Here is a 21,897-nt window from a genome sequence, read left to right on the forward strand (position 1 = left end):
AGATCCAAGTCTCAAAAGATAACAATAAAGGATAAACATCTAAACTAGTGTTTCTTCCGTTTTATACAAAATGTCCTCATAGGTGTAAATAAAAGAAACTAGACACGATCGCTCCCACGCTAGGGTAGAGCTAATCCTTGAATGTAGCATAATCACCTGCAGGATCTTTAGGGTAATCTTCGTAGTAGCCAGCACCCGGAGGGTAGTATGCTTCATCGGGGTCTCCTCATAGTGGGGGACATCAAGTTCTTCAACACCTGTAGGATAGTCTAACAAAACATTGTACAAAAGGAGTGAGTTCAAAAGAACTCAGCAAGGCAAGTTATTCTATAATAACATAGATACATGATACAAAACATAACATGATGCAAGATGATATGAAACAAATGATGCAGATATGAATCTAACTCTATGTATGCTAGTCTCTATGGTAGACATGCTTTAAGTCATAGCACCATACTTTTCTTGGGTATGTCCGGTCACTCGTCTCCAGTAGGCTGTGGGTCTTGCATCCCTCGGGACAATCCATGGCTTGGGTTTAAGTCACCGCTCTCTCACATAACCATTTGGTATAAGTATTGGCACATGTTACGGTAAAGCCTAGCCCAATGCAAATCATCTACTCAGTCGTATCAAGTCAGATCCGGATACTTCCATTCCTTGCCCCTGTGATCCTTTCCGGTATCCTTCACACTAGAGTCAGCATAGTCCCTGACTACGGACTCATCAACTGTGAAATCCAGCCCAAATGTTGCCCGAGGCACCCTATTTGTTTTGGGTGAAGAAAGACTTGTTTGATGTTTGACGCTGAAGTTGGACCTTGATTTCAGTGTTATTACCTTGAGAGCCTTAGGAAATCATGTCTGATCTTTCCCTTAGTGTAGATCCATGTCCCAAATTGATGGAAGTTGTCCTTGTGGGCCCTCTTTATGGAAGACATGGTGTTTGACCTGAAACCCATGGATATGGTTGATGGTGCTCCATACTTGGATGCATTGTCAGTGTTAGTTTTGAATCTGCAGCCTGAAGAAGGTGAGCTTAGTTGGTGGACCTAATGAACTCCCGTGCTCAATCCGATATATTTCTAAAAACTAGACTTTTTGATTGACTTGTAGGAGAAAACCTCACTCGATTTGACCCTGTTTAGCTCTCCGAATCCTTGTCCGAAGTTGCTGAACTATGTCTGGCCAATTCTGCTTGCGCATCAAAGAAGATTGAATTAGTTGAAGCACCTAATGAACTCCCGTGCTCGATCCGAAAGTATTTCTGGAAACTAGACTTCTTGATTGACTTGTAGGAGAAAAACCCACTCAATTTGACCTAGTATAGCCCTCCGAATCCCTGTCTGAAGTTGCTGTTCATGTCTTGGTCGACTGCCTGGTCGACTGGCTGGTTGTCAACCAGCCAGTCGACCAGCAGTAATGAAGTTCGAATCTTCACTAAATCACTTCCCATTTTGCCCCTACCTTTTTGGAACTCGTGAATAAGGACCTAAACTAATCATTGGCACTCCAGAGCTCGAGGTTGGACACTCTTTTGGGCTTTTTCTTGATGTTTGGGAAGATCTTTGACTCAAATCATTAGTGTTATACATTAATCATCAACTCAAGGTATTATTCCTTCTATTCTTCTTCTAATCTATTCATTTTCTATCAATCTATGATCTTGAGATCATGGTTGAAGTGCTGCAACCTTGCAAACACTTAACCATGAGTTTCCCCCCTTTCAATTCCTTAATCCTCCCCCACTCATGCTATGTTATGATTCCATTGAGATTACTTGCACTTCATTACTTTGATTCTTTTCGATTTAACCTATTCTTGATTCAAAACTGATTTGTAGATGAATGTTAAGCTTAGATTATTATGAAATTAAGATTCTAACTTGATTCTCAACATTCACTTGATTGATTCCCATCATCCTTTACAATTTCAATCAATTCCAATTTGATTCTTGATAATTAATATATAGAACTTAAGATTTCGAATTGGGCATTTCTGATTGGACCGTTGGATCATCATGAAAACCAGTGTGTAGTATCCTCTTACTGTTATAAACATGCCCTCCAAATTTCGTGTCGATCGGAGCACCCGAAGGTCAGTTTCGGACCAAGTTTCAATTCTGCCCTGAGGATAACAAGTCTTGGTCGACTGACAGTTGACCAACCAGTCAACCAAGATATGAGATCACCCCTGTACTCAGCCAAATTGATTCGTTTGACCTCCGATTCGACTATTTTCTTCTCTAATGTTACTTGTATGTTGTCTAGGGTACCAACACTGATTTTTGGACCATTCTTGGTGATCATTGAATTTATTTACAACTTGATTATGGTAAGGATGATTATCGCTATATATACATAGGCTATGTGCTTAAGCCTTGATTTTCATAACTTAGTGAACATGGTCTCTTTATTACTTTTGAATATCATAGGACTGTTATACATGCTTTAGAATAGTAGTATTGTGATTTCATATACTCTTGTTATAATGATTGATTATTATTGTCACTTATACTTATGATGAATCATTTCAATATTATGACTGAACTTCTATTATGATGATGTATCAAATGTATGTGAGATGTTGGACTTGAGTATGTGGTTGCTTAGGTATAACTTGGGATTGGGGAGTGTTCTATTGATGCTTCTGTCCTTGGGCATCGGAGGGAATAGTATGGGATGTTCTCCGAAGGTGCCCATCGACACTTTCCTGGGTTATTGGATGACATACATAGGATTATCTAGTTGTTTGGCTAGGATGTCCCTATTGTATCAAACCCAAATCATAAGGGCATTGAGACCGAATGACCTGTGGTAGGGTATGGTTTGATGGGCGCTCAAGACCGGTAACCACCCCGTGAGAGGACATAAACCATACTGCAGGTACCTGAAAGGGGCCATTTATTGGTAGGGTTGCAAATAGCTAGACTTGGGCTCACGGGCGCTCAAGACCGGTAACCAACACGTGAGAGGACGTGAGAGCTTCCCGTTTACTATTTGTGGATGACTAATAGAGTTGATGAGTCCGTAGTCCGAGTTGGTAGGTGCCATAGGATACGCTGACTCTAGTGTGAAGGATACAGAATCGAGTTGGTCGGTGCCATAGGGAAAGTATCCGGATCTGACATGATACGACTGAGTAGATGACTTGCATTGGGCTAGACTTTACCTTGACATGCGCCAATACTTAGATCAAATGGTGATGTGAGAGAGCGGTGATCGAAACCCCAGCCAAGGTTGTCCGGAAGGTTTCAAGACCCAATTCCCACCGGCTTGAGTGATTGAGACCTACCCAAAGAAGTATGGTGCTATGACTTAAAGCATGTCTACGATAGAGACCAGCATTCATAGAGTTAGAACCATACTTTCATCATGTGTTTCATATCATATTGCATCATGTTATGGCTTGTATCATATGGCTTATGTTTTATGGAATGACTACCTTGCCGAGTTCTTTTTACTCACTCCTTTTTGCAACATATTTTGTTAGACTTTTCTGCAGGTACTACTACTGTTGACTGTGACAGTCAACACTCTGAAGACCAAGTTGGTGACTAGTACCATACTGGTGGCGGTGAACACATTGATAAAGATTAGCAGTCCGAGACTGATGTTTTTGTCAGGAGCAGATGCGGCCTGACTTAGTTTCTTAAAATTTTGTTATTTAGGAAATATTGTATAAGGTAGAAGAAACTGTAATTTAGTTGTTTCCCTTTCCTTTCCCTTCTTTTAGAACTGGTTGTAACTTGCACCTTATCTCGATCTACCTTCCGTTGTTATTGTAGAATGGGTTTCCGCCTCATTTCACATTTTGATTAATTATTTTATTAGTATCTTTCCGCACTCTGATGCTCTTTGTGATTCTTCTGAGATTCTTCCTTGACTTTTATTATTAAGTTATTTAAAAATTTTTATTTGTTCCTGCTTTTGATTAAATTATTGTGCTAATTGGATATAATCGTTCCTAAACTTGATCTTGTGGGTGTGGATCACTCCACCGGGTAATCCAGATAGGGTACCCTTAGGGTGGATGTGACATCAACCCTATTGGTCATCCACAAATAACAGATGGGATGCTCTCACATCCTCTCATGGGTTGGTTACCAGTCTTGAGCGCCCATGAGCCCCGGTCTAGCTATTTGCAACCCTACCAATAAATGGCCTCTAACGAGTATCCGCAATGTGATCTATGTCCTTTCACGGGTTGGTTACCGGTCTTGAGTGCCCACAAACCCCCATTACTACCACGGGTCGTTCAGTCCCAATGCCCTTCCAATTCGGGTCTGATACAACAAGGACATCCTAGCCAACACCACTAGACAAGTCCTATATATGACATCCAATAATGCGGGAAAGCGTCAATGGGCATCATCGGAACCATCCCCTCCGATGTCCAAGGACATAAATGTCAATAGGACATTCCTCAATCCCGAATCATACTTATCCAATCACATTCTCAATTTCATCATATCATACATACATGATATTTCATCATATGAAAAGAGAAATAATATAGCATGGTCAATCACATATGTAATCAACAAGAATAGCTAATCATGATAATCAAAATGATATACAACATGGTACTATTGTCTTGAAATACATACAGCAATCGTATGATGTTAAGACTATAACAAGAAATGCAAATCTACTAAGTTTCCAACATAGCGGCAAGATTCACATAATCTGTGTAATTATGATAATAACTGTCCTTACCTTAAATTGAGTCGAAGATAGACCAAAATTTGATAAGAATAGTCCCAAGTTCAGTACTTGCACCTTAGACAATCACATGTGCAATATCAGAAGAACAATCAAGCAAATCGGAGGTCAAACGGATCAAATTGAGCAAATCATAATTTCTTGGTTCAGCTGGTTGACTGACTCAGTCGACCAAGTGAATAGTGCGGGGCTGAATAGTGATTTTTTGTCTGAAACTTATCTTCCGGAGCTTGGATCATTCCAAAATTTGGAGGGATTGTTAGGAACAGTAAATGAACACTATCTACCAACAAATTAGCATCAATCAATGGTATAATTAAGAATCTCCAATTTGAAACCCTAATCTCTATATGCTAAACATCATGTTCTATAATGAAATTGATTACAAATGCAAGGAACAATAGGGAATCAGCTAAGGGAATGATAAGAAATAGAGTAGGATCATATGCAAGTAAGAAATCAGACTTAGCATACTATACAAATCAGTTTAGGATAATAAATCAAGTTGCAATGAAGAGAATCATGAAAATGTATAGATAAGAATCGAAATGGGAGCATAGCATAGCTAGATTGAAAGGGGTTTAAGCCAATGGAAAGGGGGAAACACATGAATGGGTGGTTGCAAGGTTTCAACACCTTATTCATGGTCTCAACAGCAAGAGACAGAAGAGGTGACAGTAGAATAGAGAGAGAGAGAGAGTGAGAGAATACATACCTTAGAGAAGAGATTTGAGCAAAGAGACAATGATTCTTGAAGAAATGCTTCACAACTACCAAGGAGGTGACTTGGGAAGCTCTCTCCACGTTCTCAGGAGTCTAAAGGAATAGAATAGGGAAGCTCTCTCCACGTTAATAGGAAAATTCTAAAATAATATATAGAGACTATCTATGATGATCTAAACACCAAACAAGGTCATTGGAATAAAATCCTAATAAATCACCTAATAGGTTTAATCCATGGATTCTCACGGAAAGGCTAGAATGAATGGGGATCCATTCTAAAGGTAAGAGAACAATAGATTATGCATAGAAAACCACTTAGGAATAAATCTATCATAGGTTAAAATCAAATAACTACAGTAAGAGTGAATCATAGTCTCATGCTAGATCAAATCATAGAATAACACCATATGGCTTAAGGAAAACATAGAGTGAATAAGAATTCACTCTAAGACTATGAGGATTAGAGACTAAGCCATTATAGTATTGTAAGACCTTCCTCACAATCAAAATAACTAGTAAGAATAGTAGTGAGAATAGATCATTGAAGTATAGGATTGAATACTAACCTTGTAGAGGAAGAATCAATGGAGGAACTTTGCTTGGATGCTTGGGGATATTCTTAGATAGTCTTAGTATGTTTCTAGGGAACTCCCCTTCGAATTTTGGAGCAATCGGATTTCAAACGAAGAAGTTATGATCAATTTAGGGTTTTATACCCCGTACTGTTCCTTTGGTCAACTAGTTGGTCGACTGACCCAATCGACCAACCAATGCTAACAACAGCTTGTTTCTTTGTCCGATTTGATCGGTTTGACTTCTAATCTTTTAGGGCTTATTCCTAATGATTGTTATATGCTTGTTTAGGGTTTATTTGCTAGTCTTGGACATCTCTTGTTATTCCTCCGGAATTCTTCGAAGATTGTTTAAGGTAAGGACGGTTGATCCCTAATAACCTAATATACATGTTTACTTGTAATTGATTGAATTACATGATCATACTACTATTGTATTAATTTTCCTATAAGTTATGTTATCATGTAGTTTCTCAACCGCAGTAGTACCTTTTTTTTTTTTTTGGCCAAACCGCAGAGTACTTGTTCTTGTGATATAGTTATTATTTCAGTTATATATGAATGATCTTACTTATGTTTTGTATTATCAGTTGTGCTTGTGAATGACTGATTTGGGATTGTGATTGCTTAGGTTGTGATTGGGGAATGGGGAATGCCCTTTCGGCGTTTCTGTCTTTGGACACCAAAGGAGGTGGTATGGGACATTTTCCTATGGTGCCCCTTGGCGCTTTCCCCGATTCTTGGTTGACATACCTAGGGCACGTCTAGAAGTGTTTGACTAGGATATCCTCCTATATCGACAGGACCGGAATGGTATTTAGACCAAGCAACCCGTGGCAGCAATGGGGATTTGTGGGCGCTTAAGACCGATAACCAACCTGTGAGAGGACATGGATCACATTGTGAGGGGCCATTCATTGGTAGGGTTGTAGTGGTGGACATGGGCTCATGGGAGCTTAAGACCTGTATCCAACCTATGAGAGGACGTGAGAGCTACTTGTCTACTATTTGTGGATGACCAATAGGGTTGATGAGTTCGTAGTACGAGTTGGTTGTAGCCATAGGATACGCTGACTCTAGGGGGAAGGATACTAGAAAGGATCCCGAGAGGAGAGGAATGAAAGTATCTGGATCTAAGTTGATATAACTAAGTAGAAGACTTGCATTTGGCTAGGCTTTACCTTGACATGCGCCAGTACTCAAACCAAACGGAGGCATGAGAGAGTGTTGACTTAATCCCCAGCCATGGAATGTCCGAGAGGGATGCAGGACCATTAACAACTGGAGAATCCAAGATATCGAGATGGTTAAGGGAGAGTGATCAGACCCTACCCAAAGGAGTATGGTGCTATGACTTAAAGAATGTCTACCAATAGAGAATAGCATGCATAGAGTTAGAAACATATCTGCATTGTCTGTTTCATATCATATTGCATTCTATAGATTTTCTATCATGTGTTATTATGTTATTATGGAATGAACTGCCTTGCTGAGTTCTTTTGAACTCACTCCTTTTTGCAACATCTTTGTTATACTTATTTGCAGGAACTGATGATTATGATGGTCAATACTATGAAGACTAAGGTTATGACTCTTAGGGTACGCAAGGTACTAGCTACGGTGACTATGACGGTGAAGACTACCAGTATGAGACTGAGGCTTATCAGGATTAGTTCGACTCTTGCACTTGTGTGCTAGCGATGGGACATCGTCTCTTTTGATTTTGATTTTTATAGATTCGATGAGACCTTAGTATTTTGTTTTCCCTTTCATTTTGGGAACCGATTTTAATATTTCTTTTTCTTTTGATCTACTTTCCACTGCTACTGTAGAAGTACTTTTCTGCTACACTCTACATTTGATTTATTCAATTGGTATCATTATTCTGCATTCTGATTGTATTCTTGAACTTATCTTGATCTCTTGATTAATATAGTTAACTTTGATTTAATATTTGATAAGCATGCATTTACCATTATTTATTTGATTTAATTCCCCATACTTATTTAATTAAAGAGATCTAATTGAGTATTTTTGTGTATTTTTCAGGAATAAGGAGATTTTGGATATTAGAGATAATATGGAGTAAAGTTGGCAAATATATTAGATATTGGTGGATTTTAAATCATGGCATTCAATCTTGCTGCTCAAGAAATCATGAAAAGTGAGATCTTAGCCAAATTGGAAATAGGTGAAGGTCTAAGGAACAAAATTGGTAATAAATCTAAAAATCGGGTAAATAGACCTACCTTCAGTATTTTGGGCATATCTCTCGTATGAGCTTGGATTTCGATTATTCAAGATGCTATGAAACGATATTGAAAATATCTACAACTTTTCAGTTTTGAGTTTTTCCAAATTCCGAAAGAATAAAGGTCAAATCGACGGGTAAAAAGAGGGGATTCATTGTGTGCGGGAGACATAAAAGAGAAGCCAACCACAGAAAAGGAGGACGGCGAATGCGGCTCTCATCTCTTATTGCTGAAGAAGAAGACCACATCTCTCTCTCTCTCTCTCTCTCTCTCTCTCTCTCTCTCTCTCTCTCTCTCTCCCTATGTTTCATCTTTATTTTTCTTATGAACTTTGTAATAATGAGTAGCTAGTTCATTTTCTTTTGGATGTAGATGAACCATGCTTATTTCATTAAGTTGATTGTTCTATATCTTCTAGTTGATTGTGTTTGAGTTTGGCCAAAGATGTTTTATAACTCAGCGAACTAAGCATGCCAAGCTTCCGCGAAGGACGATAGTCTTGCGAAGATAGGGCATATCTAGGAAGACCATCCCTAATTTACTTTGAAGTGTAGAGTTATATCGGTTAGGGAAAAGCATTGGGGATTCGAAATCCCAAAGATCTTCACATATTCACAGTTAACGTTTTACATTAGTTAATAGATTTAGTTTAAATTTAGTTTTGTTAAATTCAATCTTAGTAACTTAGCCTTTCAGTTCCCCATAGTTCAACCCCGTACTTTCTGCTTGCTAGATTAGTATAGGATTTTATTTTTGATTGGTTAGCGACACGATCAATCTTGTTCTCGACTATATTATTGTAAATGTGGGATGTTGATTTCCTCGATACTAAATCTTTGGGACTGTGGATCACACACTCAGGTATGCCAGATAGGGTACCGACTGGGTGGATGTTACAATCACAACATAGTCCAACTCACAATCACATCATTCAAATCAATAACATTATGTAAATCATATAATGAGTAGACTACTGTAATTACATAAGTAAAACATTATAGGAAAAGTAAAACTATAGTAGCTAACACATGCATATAAGTCCCAACATATCAAAGCATGTATTTGTGCATATTGTGAGTAAACATACTCACCTTATATTCCAACTTCGCAAACTCCAAGAAAAGATCAAAGGGAAAGTCCAAAATCAGCAAAATAACCCTAAACAAACATGTAAAGAGTATAAGGAACAAACCTAATGTTTGGAGACGAAATGGAGTACAAACGGAGAAAAGTTGCTGTCAGGCACACCCTTGGTCGATGTCCTTGGTTGATGATATTGACCAAGAGAATCGACCAAGAATTATGTGCACGAACAAAAACTTCCAACTTTGGTCGGAAACTCTTCGAATCACTTCGAAACACTCCAAAATTAAGAGAAAAATTCTAGAATAACATATAGACTATCTATGATGATCTAAACACCAAACAAGGTCATTGGAATAGAATCCTAATAAATCACCTAATAGGCTTAATCCGCGGATTCTCATGGAAAGGCTAGAATGAATGGGGATTCATTCTAAAGGTAATAGAACAGTAAATCATGCATAGAAAACCACTTAGGAATAGATATAACATAGGTTAAAATCAAATAACTACAGTAAGAGTGAATCATAGTCTAATGCTAGATCAAACCATATAATAACACAATATGGCTTAAGGAAAATATAGAGTGAATGGGAATTCACTCTAAGACTATGAGGATCAGAGACAAGGCCATTATAGTAGTATAAGACCTTCTTCACAATCAAAACAACTAGTAAGAACAGTAGAGAGAATAGATTGATGAACACATTTATGTGTGAAATCTTAGGGCATAAAGCATGCATTTTATACACTTAGAATGGAGTTACCTTGGGTTTTATGTTGTTTTTGCAGATTTTAGGACTTTGGAGTTTTGGGCTTGAATCATGCTATTTTACACGTCAAGAAGTCCATTCACATTCTCAAATGCGAAAATGGGCCTGATATGGAGCATGATGGGCTAGAGATGTGTGATTACGGGCCAACTCCGAAATATTGAAGAGATAAAGAAGGCAAATTTGATCTACGGCTGAGATTTTAAATCAAATCTACAGAGATATTATTGAGAGAGTCCAGATGGAAAAGAGTCCTTGCATACCTCAATATCTTATTTTCTATTTGGGATTTGATTAAAGAAAGAAAAAGAGGAAAAAGAATTATATTCAGATAAGGATGAAGCAAAAATCCCGTTTTTGAATGCCTCTGTCCAGTTTCGATCAAACCCTTCATCGAATGGTCATCCGATGTTCATTCATAATCTCGGACCACATAACCGGAGCAAGCCTACAGTCGTGCCTCTGCTTCTGGTGACGGGTGGTGTTGCATCTGCATTTTCCCGTCTTTTATTTATGCATTGATTGTGTTTAATTTATTGTTCGTTTCAATTCGATTGCATTAGACGTATAGATTAGGATCGTTTAGTTTAGTTAATTAGTTAACAAAAATTGAATCATTCCACTCTCGCATTACTATTAAGAAGTTGAATTATAAGTGGCATATCTCCTTGAGATCGACCCGTTAGCTACACGATACCGTGCGCTTGCGGTTACTTTTAAAATTTCACAGACATAGATCAATGAAGTATAGGATTGAATACTAACCTTGTAGAAGAAGAATCAATGGAGGAACTTTGCTTGGATGCTTGGGGATCTTCCTTGGCTTAAGGAGGAGGCTCTAGGGTTCTTCTCACATTCTCCAAAAGTTAGGAGGCAAAGTGTTTAGGTTTAGTTCAAAGTTACATAAAAATAAGACTTAAAAACCCAAAACTTCCAAAAATACACAATTCTATCCGGAGACTGCCTTAGTCGATGGTCTTGGTTGATGGTATCGACCAAGTAATGCCCATGGTCAAAATTGCTGAATTTTGGTCTTCAACAGCCTCAAGCTTCACTTGGGGTCCTCAACCAACTTAAGAAAGGGTCCTACCTGACTCTATAGGATCTTCCGAAGGTGTCAACACTGTACTCAAGGTCCATCTTCCAAGTCCATTCCCATTTAGATTACATCTTCTTCCAAAATCACACAAGGTTTCCAAGATGAGATTTCACTATCAATCTCCATTGGTTCAAGGTCAGAGTCAATAGATTCAACAAAGATGGTCCACAACTATCTTCTACCTTGACTTTGACTCTTTGGACCTACAACATAGATTTCCAGATTAGGGTTGGTGCAGGATTTTAAAACTCCCTTAAATATGAGATTGAAAAATAAAATAAAGGCATCGAGTCTGCTCACATTGACTTAGGCTCTTCTCCTCTCTCTTGATTTCTCTCTTTCTCATTCCCTTACTTCTTATTTTGTATCAACTCTATTTCGTTGATGGGTAACAAGAAGCAACTGGAATTCCCATGCGTGTATCACCAGGAAATATGTTGTACATTTGTAATTTAACAAATTTTCTTTCTACTTATTGTTTATAAGTCAAAACTGCAGATAAGAGAGAGAGAGAGAGAGAGAGAGAGAGAGAGAGAGAGAGAGCAAATGTAGGGCGGTGGGTGTAGGCGGAGGGGATATTTTGATCATTCAAGAACAAACATAACACCTCTAACACTAGGGGTGTCAACGGGCTGGGTTGGGCCACGCCAGCCATGAACCCTAACTTTATCCTAGGGCTTGAAATTGGAATCCAAGCCCCACCCAACCCAACCCTATCAGGGTTTTAAAATCCCCATCCCTAACTTGATCTTGAAAAGGCCCGACCAATCCAGCCTGCCCTGATTAACCCTAACTTTGACACTAATTTTTAGTGAAAAACAAAATGAATGAATATTATCACTGCCAAGTAGAATCAATGGCAATTCCTCTTTGTTGCAAGTTGTGTATTTTACCAACTAAGCAACAATGCATTTATATGCTATTATGATATTAAATAACTTTTAACTATAACTTTAATTAAACTTAACTAACATAGGGTTGGGTTGTGCTAGGCCGGGTTGGCTTGAGGGCTAAACCCAAACCTGACTAGACCCCGTTAGGACTCATTATTTTGTAACCCAAACCCTCCCTTTGGTTTGAAAAATTCGGGCAAAAATCTGTCCAGGCTTAGGGGGCGGGGTTTGGGTCAGGTCAGTAGGGTTTTATTGAAGCCCCAATCTCAAACGGTGTTACTTGGCTTGGAACTTTGACAGCAATTTTTTGCATAAAGCTAGGGGACCCAACCTCACTAACTGGACCCACGCGTAAATTTTCTTCATCTTTTCTTTTGGTCAAACGAGAACCATCTCAGTTGGGTCCGTTTGCTTGAATAAACCCAGCACTCTGGTCTTCTTTACTCGAAAAGAAGACAGCCATTGTATATTTAGTAGCTTACGTACGTAACTTGTGGTTGTGACTCTGCAGCAGACCAGCTAAAATTCTTATCCCCTTGCTAAACCGGGTTCGATGAAGGATTCCAGTTTACATCTACTGTAGTAAAGCCTTTCATATTGAGAAGGTAACGTTTCAAGTAACTAGTAATTTCCCAGGATATATTGCTTGATTCGTGGTTTTAGAATACTTATCAAATGCACTTGTAGGTGTAATGATTATATCATTCACAGATGCTTTGCGTTGCGTTTGGGTTATATTCCTTGAAGGACTTGGAATTAGTTCTCCCGATATCATTCCTAGGTTATGTTCTTTGCTCTGCAATGGATAACGTACTCAACACGTAGAACTTACCTTCTCTTGGTTTTCACTTTTTGAAGTATAAACTGACAACTCAAGCTTACCCTTTTGGTTTTCAAACCATCTTTATGCTCAGTTGAAGATCCAATGCCTCCATTTTCCATCCATTCTCATGTTTTCAATTAAAAGCCCCATTCTTTCTATTTTTGACAGACTCAAACATTAGTCATTTGACTTCTGTTGGGTTTAACCTGAACGGTTCAAATCTCCATAGGACTTAATATATAAACTCCTGGAGGATTAGTCAATTCAGATGTGCATCAGCTGACCCAAAACCTCAGATCCAAAAGAAAAAAATTTGCGTGTAGGCGATCCAGAAGGAATGGAGCAGCATGCATCTCTCCATTGTTTCTTGCATGTCTCCCAATACCCTACACCAATATTTGTGATAACTACAGCTGCATCACTTCTATGTTTCCTTGCTATAGCCATTGATACCCTCGAAGATTTTCGGCAAAAGAAGTTATGGTTCCCCTGCAAATATTTCTCCCTCAATGTAGCCACCACAGCTGTTGTTGCTATGGCCACCATTCCTCCAATATTCCTTAAGAGTACTATCTCTACTTGTGAAGACCAACTTGAAATTGCAAGCTGCATACTTTTATCGGTTTCAATGGCTTTCTTCATGCCATCTTTAGGGGGCAAAAGCCGAACTGAGCTCACCTTCAATCTGCTCGCGGTAACTATGGTAGCAATGACAATAGTTGTGAATTTTTTCTTTCAAATGGTAATAGGAGTGGAATTCACATTTTTCATTGAATATATGATCATCATAATTTGCATTATAGCACAGCTAGCTGTCTTATGGTCGTCTTTGCTTGAAACCGGTATCAAGGATGTTCGAGATATCGTGTATTTAAGTGTTACAAATGAGCATAGACCATCTTCATATGAGGAAATTAGGTACAGTTTGAGGGAGGCATCAAAAGTGGCTCATCTCACTAACCCACAATACATTTTGGGGCGTTCTTCAAACTGTGTTCTCATGTGTTTCCTTTGTGGTATCAGTGTTACAGTATTGCTAAAAGAGATGCCTCCATCTAGTATGCTTGGAAATTCCAGCCTTTGTAATGGAGTAGCTGAGTATGGATTTTCGTCGTTGGTGGTAATTGCAGCTCAAACTATTGCAATAATCACAGCAGCTGCTGCTACAACTACTAGATGGATTGTTATAGCTTTGCATGTTGGCCCAGAGAGATTTGTAACATGGAGAGACATATTCCGAGGTGAGCAATATCACCTTAAGTGGTGGAGGGAGATGGAAAATCGAAAAATACTGCCACCGGGTAATGGATTTCATCTGAAGATCCTTAGAGTATTGAAAGGGATTGTATTTGATATGGTGGTTACAGCAGAAATAGATATTTTTGTCATGGGGAAGCTGATGTGCTATTTATCTATGTGGTTCACTTTCATGTTGAAGAAGCTCTTAAATTGTCTTGGCTACGATTCGGATGTGCATCTGAACGACGAAAATAATAGTTGGGATTACAGCATTTCATCCTTCCTAGGTGAAAAGGACTTGAAATTATGGATGTTGAGCAACTGGAAGAGAGATATGGAAAGGCGGGAGAAAAGGTATGAAAGAAAATTTCCGACTCATCTTATTCAGTTTCTGTCTAAATGGGAGCCTTGCAGGATACACCCCTTCAACAATCTCAGCTCTACACATCTGGTTTTGGTAATGAGGATTGCTCTGCTCCAGTCCTCTCATGAAGAACGAAACCAGTTTTTGCTCAATGCATTTAACCAAGGACTGGAAATGGTTCATTTTGTTGAGGAGAATTCAGGTAATCAGTCTATTATATTGAAGAGCTTTGTATCACATATTTTGTGGAGGAACAGAGATAACCCAGATACCTGGTTGAACAAGACATTTGGATTCTCAGGTACAGGGCTGGGTTCTATCAATGTAATGGAACTTGGAACACTCGTTCAAATGTATCGAGAATATGAAGAATGTCACAATGAAGTCGATATGGTGAACTATCTATCGGAAGGTATGGAGATGACATTACTCATTGATCTTGTCACAACTACAATTTTTGCAAGTAGTGTTCTGGAAGGCCATGATCAGTTCAATGCTGAAGTATTTTTTGAAGAAACTGCATGTCAAATTTTGCATTCGCTCTTACGGGATCTTCCTCATGCAATATACAATGAGTATAGTCGATATCCTTTTCAGAAGTGTGAAGCAAGAATTCAGAAAGCAATGTATTTCCTATCCATGGCTGAGAAGCTGCCCCTGCACCACATCAACTGGTGAATGTCGGCTTTTGATAATTGAAGAAACTATGGCTTTCTTTAAGCTACATGTAAATATGTGAAATTAATAACAGCTTTATTTTTTTATCTTTTCCTACCAACATTGGCAATACATATAAAGATCTGATACACATTTATTTTTCTTTCTAATTTTTCGTGAAACCAAGATCCAACCATGGTTTAAGGTATTGGTATCATTTCGCCCGACCTGGTGACACATATTGGTCTTGTACATTACCGTTACTGATATGGCACCGCTACCATATTAGTTGCACGATATGGACAAGAGATAATGAAGTCCAAAATTTAAATTTAGAGAATATTAGAGGTAAGTCCGTCTGATACCGTGGAGTGTTGATAGCTACCGACACCAACTCCAGTAGTTCGACTTTCTGTATCAACAGTATTTATTCCAATACCATGCACTAAAACCATAGATACAACTCGATGACAAAATGACATGTATGTGATGAACTTAATAGATAGGCAGCTAATTGGGGAGCCCTCCCAGTGCTATCTACGGGACAAGTTTGATAACTAGTCTTGCTCAGATCTTTCACCGGAAAACCTAAAGAACACATGATCCAAAGGATAGATGTTATTGCAGTGCTCCAATCCCAATCTGATGAGTGTATTAAATTTGTACAAGTTCAACTAGAGTTCATGTTTTTTTCGTTTTTTGGTAAAGAAAATTTTATTGGAAAGCCTTTTGTAACAGAATCATCTTTAAATTTGGATTTTTCATTTTCAAATCCAAATGCACCATAACTAACCTTATTCTTAATTGATCTTATCTCCAACTGATCAAGAGGAGTTTGAGTTATGATCAAAGTGTATCTGTATAACACTACAAGAGACCTATAAAACTCAAATTGTTAATTAGTTGTAACTCAAAAATATATAAAATATATAAATACACAAACCTAGCACTCACGTTTGAGTGTGGAAGAAATTCATTCAAACTAAAATAGAGTTCTCACACTTAGTTTCTGAATTTTGTTTTGGTATCATTTGCGGGTGTTGGTAATACTTAAAAAATAGTTCAATTCAATTAATTGATGGGGGAAGATTCCTTACCTGGATTCGCTTTCCCTTTTATGAAGTATTCGCAGCGGAAGTCTAGATCCACGTTCTCGTTCCACCACCAAATCTCTATCGGGACGATTCCACAATCACTAGGAAAGGTAATGATATCCACAACCCAAATGCCGTGGATTAATGGAATGAAGATCAAAAGCGAGGAAAGAAAAAAAATTTCCAAACCTGCGATTCTAAGAGAGAGGGAGAGAGAGAGATGGAGCCGCCGTTTCTCAGAGATAAATCTCGTGTAAATGAATCACACACTTACTCACTAATGCAGTGGTTACCAAAATATATAACCCTATTTTGTAACCGCCCTAATAGTGAGTTTCCAATATTGCCCTTGGACATTTAATTTATTAATCATATTAATAAATTCCAACAGCTCCCACTTGCACAAGGGCAAGTGTTAATCTTTCAATGTGTCCCAGACACACATGTATATCCCAGATATACATATATATTGATCTCTTCACTATGTATCCCAGATACATAGACCACCTGTGTCCCAGACACTAATATCCACAAGTCATACTTGCAAAATGGGTTGTGCGACTGGTGATATACCTGCACGCGTGAGCCCCAAACTAGAAACCTTCCCAGAAGGCCAGAATGGCAAATCACTCATAGAAACAAATCAAATAAGCATTAGTATAACACAATGTCCTAGGTTTATTCAAACTCACCAGACTAAAGGTATCTCGATCCCTCTGAGAGATCACATTCTTGTCCTTAAAATGTTCACTACTGTAACATATACAGTTGGCGCCAACAAACACTTTTTAGGGTGTCGTTGAATGAAACCTTTCCTTTCGCCCCAGACCATCACTACACTTAGGATTGACTCCTTTCCCGGTAGTGCCCCTTTAGGTCGAATCAATCATGAGCATAGGTAACACCCCAAAGTAGCAACATCAACCCTTCGTTTCATGATGTCGTCGAAAGTCACTAAGAACACTAATGGACCATAAGGTCCAGGACTCACACAATGAGAGGAGCAGGGATCCATCCTCTTATTTCCAATGATTGTTAAGCACACATAGTATGATATTTGTGCTATGGTGGAGCATTCTATATACAATAAAACGTATGTCCATCTCAACACCATACAGGTCTTAGTCTAGTCGCAACCTCTTGCGCCTAACCCGAGTTTCTTTATTGTCGCCACCCTAGCGCCACATAAAGTACTCACACTTGGCTTTTATAGGCAACATGAATAGTGGGAACATTCATGTCGATTCTCTTCACAATAGAGAAACTCATCTTGATTCCAAATCAAGGCGACATCATGATTATGAATTGACCTACACAAAGTCATTCACAATCCGTCTCATCTCTGCTCGCCTCCAAGGTGCCAGAGGCGAATGCTCGTGTGAGTGAGCCATTATCTTGCCTATTGACATATCTTGTTTTATGCTAGAAGAAACACAATCACACAAAAAGTGAATAAGAATAAATGATGGAATGAACTCATATAACTCATTAATAAGAAAGTCTCAGTACAAAAATAAGTCACAATCTACGCAAGCCCAAGGATTTTACATGAGAAATAAAAACATCCTTGGCTATAGGTTTGGTAAGAGGGTCAGCTACCATCTGACTAGTAGATATGTGCTTAAGTACAACTTTCTTCCTTGATGTAATGTCTCTAACAAAGTGATATCTCAACTGTATATGTTTGGTCTTCCCATGATACTTGGGGTCCTTGACATAGCTAAGAGTTGCCGTACTATCACAGTAGACAAGGGCAGCCTCTTTGGATGTCATCACAATCCCAGTATGTATAAGGAGTCTCCTCAACCAAACAGCCTCTTGAACCGCAGCTGAGCATGCCACATACTCTGCTTCCATGGTCGAGAGGGATATACAAGCCTGCTTCTTGCTACACCACGAAATGGCCCCGTCATTCAGCAAGAAAGCATATCCAGAGGTTGATTTGCGCTCATCGATGTCTCCAGCCCAGTCGGCATCACTATAGCCAACTAACCGCAAATCCGATCCTTGGTAACACAACATGTAGTTACTCGTTCCTTTGAGATATCTCAATATCCTCTTGACTGCTTTCCAGTGCTCTATGCCTGGGTTTGATTGGTACCGACTAACCAAACCCACTGCATAACAAATATCCGGCCTAGTACACATCATAGCGTACATAAGGCTACCCACCTTTGGAATATGGAACTCTTTCCATCTTGGTTTTCTCCTATGGAGTCTTAGGACCCATATCAAGGCTCAAATGCAAACCCTTCTCCACTGGAGTATCAATTGGTTTGCAGTTGTGCATCTGGTATCTCGTCTAGACATTGTCAATATAGGTCTCTTGAGATAAACCCAGTAATCTCTTTTGCCTATTTCTGACAATCTTGACACCAAGCACATAGCTTGCTTCACCCATGTCATTCATATCAAATACGGAGGACAACCATTTCTTAATGGTTTCCAATAGCTCCTTGCTATTACTAGCCATAAGTATGTCATCTACGTACAGTGTCAGAATGACATAATTATTATCAGATCTCTTGGTGTAAACACAGTGGTCTTCCTCAAGCATGGAAAAACCATTTTCCATCATAGCTTGGTGGAAGCGCACATTCCACTATCTAGATGCTTGCTTTAAGCCATATATGGACTTCTTAAGCTTGCACACTTTGCGCTCAAGTCCATTTGCTTCAAAACCTTGAGGTTGATCCATATAGATCTCTTCCTCAAGTTCTCCATTGAGAAAAACAGTTTTTACATCCATCTGCTAAAGCTCCAAGTCCAACTGAGCAACAATAGCTAGTATGAGGCGAATTGAGGCAAACCTAACCACTGGGGAAAAAGTTTCCTCATAATCAACGCCCTCTCGTTGGGTGTAGCCCTTAGCCACTAAACGAGCCTTGAATCTCTCAATAGATCCATCCGCCTTTATTTTGATCTTGAGAACCCAGTTGTTCCCAATTGCCTCTCGGCTAGGTGGTAAGTCAACCAAGTCCCAGACATGATTAACTTTCATCGACTCCAACTATTCCTCTATCGCTTTCAACCATTCCTTTGAGCTCATCCCCGCAAGAGCTTCCTGCATGCTCTTCGGTTCATGCTCATCGACTGGAGCCATCTCACAATCTATCTCTTCAGGAGTTACCATGTAGGCTTCATCCTCTATGTTGAAACGTCGATGAGGAACTAGCCCGCGCCCACTACGGCGCAAGTGCATGTCAAATCGCTCACCGTCTAAGGTAGCTATCACATCTGCACTCCCACTCCTACTAGGATCTTCTAGATGAACCCCAGGTTCATTATCCAGAATCTAAATCACTGGAGTGACAAGACCACTATCTTGTATCTCAAAGAATTCCGATGATTCTTTGTTAACTCCTGAAAGAGATGGAAAATCATTCTCCAAGAATGATGCATCCCTAGACTCAAGTTTCGTTCTCCTCTCATTCTCATCTAGTCCAATGAAGTCATGGCCATTTGAGGGTTCAGAATATCTCACAAAGATACACTTTCTTCCTCTGGGTCCAAGCTTTCCATATTGGTGAGAAGTAGAGTGAACATATGCTGCACATCCCCATGCGTGCAAGTAACTCAAATCTGGCTTCCTTCTGGTCCACAACTCATATGGTGTGGAAGGAACCGATTTGGTTGGAACTCTGTTGAGGATATAGGCCGCAGTCAGCAAAGCATCTCCCCAATAAGAGATGGGTAGATTTGCCTGCGCCATCATGGATCTCACCATGTCTAGCAAGGTTCTATTCCTCCTCTCAGCAACCCCATTTTGCTGTGGAATACCTGGAATAGTAAGTTGTCTAGATATCCCCTTTTCATCACATAACCCTTTGAACATATCGGAGAGATACTCTTTACCTCTATCCGTTCTAAGAGTTTTAATCTTTTTATCTAACTGATTCTCAACTAAGCTCATGAATTTCTTAAAACATTCCAGAGCTTCTGACTTATGAGAAATTAGATAAATGTGACCATACCGTGTATAGTCATCTATGAATGTGATGAAATAAGCCTGTCCTTTTCTAGTATGCACATTCATGGGTCTACACACATCTGAATGGATAAAATCTAAAGGAAGAGAGGCTCTCAAAGCCTTTTTAAATGGTTTTCTAGTTGCTTTTCCTGCTAGACATGACTCACAAGTTGGCAAATCAGATAGTGAACCTTGGCCTAAGAGACCTTCTCTTGCCAACCTGTTCATCCTATCTAAGCCAATATGTCCTAGTCTAGCATGCCACAAATTAGAATCAATACACACAGTATTTTGGCAAACAAAAGCACTACTAGAATTAAATGAATAATCAATTGTATCCAATACAACGAAACCATTATTAAGAAAACCATAACCATAAACTGTATCACCCAGATACAAAACCATTGAATTGTTTTCAAATACAACTCTAAAACCATGTCTTAAAAGATAAATAACAGAAACAAGATTTTGCCGAATGTCTGGAGCATACAGCACATCATGGAGTAACAATACGTCGGCCACCTCGCAAAACTAATTTGCATGTGCCTATGCCATGAACCTCCAAGCTTGAGCTGTTCCCCATCGTTATTCTTTTGCTTCCTCTTGGAATACGACGGTATTCCACGAAGCTCGAGCGTTCCCTTGTTATGTGTTCTGTCGCACCTGAATCAACAATCCACAAAGGATTTAGTTCAGCAAGCATAGTAGAACTTGTTACATAACAAGATGAGGTATAACACACAGTACATACCTCTTGCTCAGTGCAATCATGAGCAAAATGACCAGGCTTTCGGCACTTGAAGCAAATCAAAGCTGATTTCTTCTTGCCAGCACTAGTCCCCCTTGAACGCTTGGGGCCACTCTTGTTTTTGTTGCCACCCAGGTAACTTTGCTTGGACCGCTGAGGTTGAGCTTTCTCTCTCTTGTGCTTGAAGCTTGCACCCTTACTAGTGCTAGCTTCAGCAGCAAATACATCAGTTTGAGGGGCATCGGCCAACATCCGATCCTCATCAAGCTCAAGGTGCTTGGCAGCTTGATCGAAAGTCTTGACCTCATCAGCATGAGTCAAGAAGAACTTCATATGCTCCCAAGTCTTTGGCAATGACCTGATGACTACGGAGACTTGCTCCTCATCAGTCTTCTGGCGCCCACATGCGCTCAACTCACTAATCATGTTAGACATGATGGTTATATGCTGCCTCATGGTGTGACCCTGGCGCATCTTATAACCGTCAAAGGTGAGTCCGAGCTGGCGGCCTCTTGTGGTGGAAGTCCCTCCATACTGGAACTTCACAGCCTCCCACAAAGACTTTGCAGTCCTATGCTTCTCATAACGAAGCATCAGGTCATCCCTCATGGAGCTCAGGATTGTAATCCTGGCTACCCAGTCTTTCCTCTTCCAAGCATTGTATGTATCAAGGTCCCTGCGATGCTGTGCAGTGGTACCTTCCTCAGGTGGGTTCATGGTCTGGTTTATGGTCTCCAGCATATCCTGCTCTTCCAGAAGATATTGCACCTTTCAGTGCCAGAGGTCATAATTCCTCTCATTCAGCTTATCTCCTTTAGTGAGGTCAGCGACTATGCTCTTTGTAGTAGCCATTTATTCTAGAGATATTACATACAAGAATGAGT

At 39.5% G+C, this 21,897-nt stretch overlaps 1 protein-coding gene across 1 annotated transcript; it reads left to right on the forward strand.

Moving 5' to 3' along the window:
- The first annotated feature begins 13,039 nt into the window (after positions 1–13,039).
- On the forward strand, positions 13,040–15,222 carry LOC149012083 (uncharacterized). The gene has a single exon (XM_089159030.1). The coding sequence runs from the start codon at positions 13,279–13,281 to the stop codon at positions 15,220–15,222; it is 1,944 nt and encodes a 647-aa protein (XP_089015156.1). The 5' UTR covers positions 13,040–13,278.
- Positions 15,223–21,897: the final 6,675 nt, after the last annotated feature.

The sequence above is a fragment of the Hakea prostrata genome, chromosome 6 (genome assembly GCF_041222555.1).
Source record: "Hakea prostrata isolate BN-2017 chromosome 6, UWA_Hpros_2, whole genome shotgun sequence".
Lineage (NCBI taxonomy): Eukaryota > Viridiplantae > Streptophyta > Magnoliopsida > Proteales > Proteaceae > Hakea > Hakea prostrata.

Bases quoted from the DNA above. Each gene is read 5' to 3' on its own strand.
- LOC149012083 (XM_089159030.1), top strand. From the start codon at position 13,279: ATGGAGCAGCATGCATCTCTCCATTGTTTCTTGCATGTCTCCCAATAC.